The sequence below is a fragment of the Drechmeria coniospora genome, chromosome 03 (genome assembly GCF_001625195.1).
Source record: "Drechmeria coniospora strain ARSEF 6962 chromosome 03, whole genome shotgun sequence".
Taxonomy (NCBI): domain Eukaryota; kingdom Fungi; phylum Ascomycota; class Sordariomycetes; order Hypocreales; family Ophiocordycipitaceae; genus Drechmeria; species Drechmeria coniospora.
The window spans coordinates 7,508,569-7,514,568 of record NC_054391.1 but is presented as its reverse complement, the minus strand read 5'-3'; the positions used below and the strand labels follow the sequence as shown (position 1 = coordinate 7,514,568).

Sequence of the window (6,000 nt, the reverse complement as noted above, 5' to 3'; positions counted from 1 at the left end):
AATGTTCCCCCATGTGGCCAAGCTGCCGACTGCACCGAAGTATCTTCTACTTGTACCTTATAGTACCTTGGTGCAGGTACGAGGCACCTAGCGCTTTAGGCCGAAGAGGCATGCTCGGACGAGTGCAAGCCACCGAGGCCTTTTTTCCTTTTTACTTGTTTTGAAAGTTCTTTCCTGCCCGTTTGTGCTCCGTAAGTCTCCATAATGTACATGTAAATGTACATGTAACCCCTTAATGTACAAGAACAAGTCAAATTACTCGTATACTCCGTACGCCGTACGGAGTACAGACCTCAAGTATCCATTGACTTGCTTTTCATCCTCAGGCCTTAAGCAATATATACAGTACGGAGTACGGAGTGCTCTGAACCTATAAATAGGGACAAGATACTTGCGTGTACAGTCAGTCCAGGTACATTCTGAGGTATTCCCTAGTTTTTACTGGTAAGTTTCTCATGCTCTCTGCTCCATCATATCACACTGTACAGGAGTATGAAGGTACGGGTGGGCGTGTACAAGCAATGTGAACCGGTGGTATTTACCTCGATTACACATCAGGTGAGGCAGACAAACAGCTGACAGGATACGTTGAGAACCTGAACAGCAGGTGGAGCCTAGAGCTAGCTGTTACGTTTCTTCCACTTTGTCAAACTATATCTGGCATGTGCGTTTATTCGTCTTCGTTCTCGCACAATGTTCTCAGTTCTGCATGTAGTGGTACTAATTACCAGTACCTGGCAGCAGATGGATGTCCTTGCATAGGGTACGTACACTTATCAGTACTGATGGTACTGATGCAGAACTAATAAGGTAGTATTATAAAAACAATGAATGCTAATACTAGGTAGGTAGGTAACTACTAGGCAGTGTCAAGATCTTGTGTCCGTTCGCAGTACTTAGTCAATACATCGTGTGCGTACCTAGTACATGTTTTGCAGGTTAGGAGTTCTCCGTATTCCGTATTTGGTAATTACAGTAAGCAAGTACTCCGTACACTGCAGGTAATATTAGAGGTACCTGTCCATGAAGAAGTACCTGTAAGTACATAGCTGCGGGCACTACTCCGTATTAGCAGGTAAATTCCTCCGTACCCAATGCAGCGAACCAAGCGCTCCCATCGACCCAAACCTTCTTTCACTGTCAAGGTCTCGGTCTTCGTCACTGTCTTTCTCCGACAGACCCTCCCTCCATTCATCCACATCGCCCTGCTTCTCATCCTGGGCATTGATCTGCTGCTCCCCAGATCAGGGGATTGAAACTCTAGGAGTAAAAAAATACACAAAGAGGGTTGAACGATGAGTTAGGAGGGACGAGGTCCACCCGCCGACAACCATTCACCGACCTAGCTTCACACATCTCGCTCAGTCGGGTCAGCTGCAGCTTTTACCAGCACCATTTTATCACCCTTCATTTTGAACCTCCCCCACCGCTGGACCCGTCTACCGTCCTCCCTGGTCCCTCCCTCCATGCGCCTCTTTTCCTTTTCCCACTGGCACAACATACCTAGTCAAGCCGAATAATAGGGCCAGAGAGTAACGCTTCCTGAGGATGCCTGGTTTTGGACGCCTGGGCAAGCACAACAACCGATCGCAGCAGCATGCAGTAGCCGAGCCGTCGCCTGCTGCGTCTCCCGTGTCTTCCCCCGCACCTTCGGGCACAGGGTTGGACCCGGTCACTGCACTCAAGAGCGGAACAGGTGCCAGCGCAGGTGCCTTCGCGGGCGCAGCACCAACACTGGCACCAGTACCAGCAGCAACAGGCTCGCCTGTCGAAGCAACCCCCTCATCAGCCTTGTCATCCTCAACTGCTCTCAGCTCCAGCGAATCCTTTATTGACCTGCAGCAGCAGCAGCAGCTTCATCATCCACAGCCACAACACCATCAGCAACCACCACAGCCGCCCAACCCCCACCCCCACCTCTACAACCCAAGTGTCAACCGTCCGCCGTCGCTTCAGATCCAGCCCGTGGTCGGCGTCGGCGTCGGCGTCGGCGGATCGTCGTCGGGATTCAAGCAGCAGCAGCCTCAGACCCCAACCGACTGTGCTAGCAGTGCTGGTAGTGCCGGCCCCGACTCTGCAAACCAGCGCTACGCTGCAGCCATTCACAGCCAGCATCAGTCCCTCCAGCCTTCATCTCAGCAAGCACGCCAGCTCTATCCTTCCGACTCTACCGACGACTTGGCCGGATCCGCCGGTTATCAGCAGTCGCCCATCTCTACGAACGCCCCCGAAAAGCGATCGACCCGCAAGCTGTTCAAAGGCATCTTTAGCTCAACTCGTAGCTCCCACGACACCACAAACAATCAGCAGCAGCAAGCACACGGCTCTTCCGACAACACCGTAGGCCTAGCCTCCAGGCCTTCCAAGAGGGTGAGCTACTCCGGTCCTCGAGACAACAGGCCTGCCAAAGTCGACGCGCCAGGGTGCCCGCAACCAGCGGCCGTCACTGTTGGTCAAGGTCGAGTTCGAGCGTCATCCCTATGCGTATTCTGCATATGATCCTAACCGTCCCCCCCGCCACAGGAACCTCGGCCTACCGCTGCGAACACGACAATTCGCCAGATCCCCGGCGAGCAGCTCGACACCTCGTCGTTTGACGAAGAGCACTTTCTGACCCCAATCCACCCTCCACCCCAGCAACAGCAGGGTCAGCAACCGCCGGCCTCGCAGCAACAGCCACAGCAACGCATCGGAACATTACACGTTCAAGACCAACGAGCTCGTCACGATCCCCAGGAGCTGCTGCCCGCCACGTACGATCATCAACTACCACCCGAGGGCCGCCTGCCGCAGTCACAGCCGCCGCCACCGCAGCAACTTCAGTACGTCGGCAACTCAATTCAAGGATCGTATACGTCCAGCTTGGACCAGCACACGGTCCCAAGTCACCAGGCGGCAGGGCAGAAGCAGAAACAACAGCAGCAGCAGCAGCCGCAGCAGAACGCCGAGACTATTTCCCAGCTCTCGGGCGAGTCGCTCATTATCGATACAGAACAGAGGTCTGTCGATCAGCAGCAATCTGTGCCGAGCTCCCCTGTGGTGTACTCCGCGGCTGCTCACCCTCAAGACCCGTCGTCAACGAGCAAATCGCCTGCCGTTCAAACAACGACAGTGGTTCAGCCACAGTCACAGCCACAGCCACAACCACAGCCACAACAGCATTTCGTGATGCCAAACCCCGCAGGAGCAGCTCCTCCTGGACGCCGCATGGACACCGACAAGGCTCTCCGGAGCCCGGCCGAAGCGACTTCAGCTGCACCTCCGAGCTATCGCCAAGGAAGCATGACTTTGAATACCATGAGCCCTCTTCCGTCTGCCCCACCAAATCCGGCGTACCGGGGTGACAGGGCCGCACAGTTCGATGGACCCGGTGGCAACGACCAGGGCCGAAACAGCCCCCAGCCGTCGAACGCGGAGCGCGATGCCGAGGGGGAGAAGCAGTTCAAGGAACTTTGTGAGTCTCTCTTCTTCTGCGTCGGAGAGGTGCCGATGCTGACGGAACCGACGGCAGTGACAAAGTACAAAAACGTGAAGCGTCTCTACTTTGACGGAAAGTCACAGATAGAGCAACTTTCGAATCAAGTGGAAACGCTTCAAAACGCCGTTGCCAACCAGCGCATGTCTCAATCGCGCACAGCCTGGGACGATAACGAATACATGACGAGGTTCAATCGCCTGAACGGCGCAATCAACAACCTGTCCTTCAACATACGCAAGGACTGGAGCACGTTGCCCCAGTGGCTCGAGGGATACGCCAGCGCCGATGCGCTCAAGACGGGGAAGCAAGAGATGACGGCCGTCGGCCGAGCCATCGTATCCCGATGGATCGTCGAAGAGATTTTCAACCGATGCTTCCACCCCGGCCTAGACCCTCAGCTCAGCTCGCAGCTGAAGGAGATCGAGCTCAGCATCCGGGGCAACGCACACGTGATGCATAGCCAGGCAGAGTACGACGCGTTGACGACCAAGGTGGTGAACTGGAGGATGGCGACGCTGGATGGGTTGCAAAAGAAGCTGAGCGCGACGACCGTGGCCGACAACCGGGCGACGCTGACGAGCAAGGCGACGGCCAACATGACGGCCTACTTGTACCGCTTCTTGTCCAACCCACCGCCGCCGGGTGTCGAGGGCAGCACGTCGATGATCGCGGAGCTGGCGGTGGCGATTGCAACAAATCTGCCGCTCGAGAGTCGGGACGTGGCCATCGCGTACCCGATGCCCGGGGATGTGGTGCATCCGCACCTGATGGAAGTGGAGAAGACGGGGCTACCGACGTTGGGTTCTCAGAAGTCAGAGACAGATGTCGTTGGTGAGGAAGATGAGGACAATGCGGTCAAGATCAAGGAATCGGGCGGCAAGTTGCGGGGGGACAACCTCAAGCCCGGTACGTCCAGTACGAAAGCCGGTGACGCCCCCCCCCCCCCCAAGTCTAGCAAGGGGAGGCAGTGATGCCTTCTCGCCGAAGTTCAGAAGTGCTAACAGAGACGCGCGCAGGCATTTCCAAGGAGACTATGAGGGTGCGGTTTGCAGGCTTCGTGGCACTCGAGGTGAGAGGACGTCAGGTGCTGATGAAGGCGCCGGTGTGGACCATGTGAAAAAGCCCTACTCGTACATGCAGCATAGTGCAAGCATGCACACGTAGGCGGCCAGGAAAGAAAGGAACACCCAGGTCATGCCGAGATGGGGACGGGTTGCTTTGTTGCTCGCCATCGTCACTTGAATGCGGCTGCCACATGGGGATGTTTGGTCGGCAGTGGGAGGCACTGGCAGAGGAAGGAAGCATGTTGTTTGCAGGCAATACAAGTAGACGTCCGATACATGCATGGCTAGTTTAGGCGCTGCCGCTAAGGAGTTGAGGCTGCTCCCGTGCGCCGATGGGAATGTTTAAGATGGCAGGCGATATAAATGAAGCATTGAAAGGTGCCATATAATTGTCGTAGGCTTTGGACAGCACGGCTGGCTCAGGGGACCAATTCTCTTGCGGTTCCGGCGCAGCATTCATGTGCGGAAGAAAGTGGCACTTGCTCCGTGTTCCGTCCTTGTACAGTACTGTACAGTAATACGGGTAATAAGTTCTGTAGGTGTAGGTGTAAGTATACTTACACAGCAAGTATTACTCCGTACATGTGCGAGTACTATGCAGGGGTTAAAAATAACCCCTGGCCTGCAATGTAACCCAGCACAGCACGGAAGTCGATGGCAACAAAAGCGAAAGAGTCATACTTGTACGGAGTAGTGGATTGCATTGGCACCAGCGCATCACATGTGGGCGGCGAAGGGCCTGAGTCACACACCCTTTTCCCGACAGCCCAAGACCTGAAGAGGGCAAGGAGGGGCAGTGGGCGTCATGACCCGGGAATGGGTGCGATGACGAAGTTCGAATAAATGGTACATGCTTGATGATTGCATGGTTGTATTTTGCGTTGATGCGGGCGATGACTCCTCCCCAGAAGCCTGATTCAGATGGATGACAAAGACTGTCAAGCCATAACACTCGGTAGCGGAGTCAGAGCAGCTCAGTCGCTGAGGAAAGTTGCGGGACAGGCGAAGGCACCTAGCGGTCCTGATCTACAGTACTCGCTGTGCTGTACTTACAGTAGTCTCTACTGTACTAGGTACCTAGGTACATACCAACCTACCTACTTACTCTAGCTACTAATTGGTAGCTGCCAATGTTGAGAGGAGCCTGCACCCTCTGACGGGAATGAGGTGTACCGGGTATTAATTACCATGCAAGTACGGAGTACGTTGGTGTATAAGTACTTAAGTATATGTACAGTAAGTAGTAATACAAGTGCCCTTACCTGCTAATCTGGCGGCAGTACTCCGTACTGTACTTAAGTACAGTTACTGTACGTTAGCGCTTGGCCTTCCGCACTAAGACTGCTGCCCGCTTTGCCATTAAAATCACCGCCACCACCGCCTGTTTGTCGCAGAAAACTCGGCGCTCCTTCGCATCTCTCGCATCTCATCATTCCCGATCTCCTACCACCGAGCCAC

At 54.8% G+C, this 6,000-nt stretch overlaps 1 protein-coding gene across 1 annotated transcript; it reads left to right on the top strand.

Moving 5' to 3' along the window:
* Window positions 1–1,548: 1,548 nt before the first annotated feature.
* DCS_07817 (S-adenosylmethionine-dependent methyltransferase-like protein) lies at window positions 1,549–4,449 on the top strand (the record flags this gene model as incomplete). The annotated part of the gene is made up of 2 exons (XM_040805100.1): window positions 1,549–2,463; window positions 2,524–4,449. 2 exons carry the CDS (start codon window positions 1,549–1,551, stop codon window positions 4,447–4,449), a joined length of 2,841 nt encoding a protein of 946 aa, XP_040655204.1.
* Between the last annotated feature and the right edge of the window lie 1,551 nt (window positions 4,450–6,000).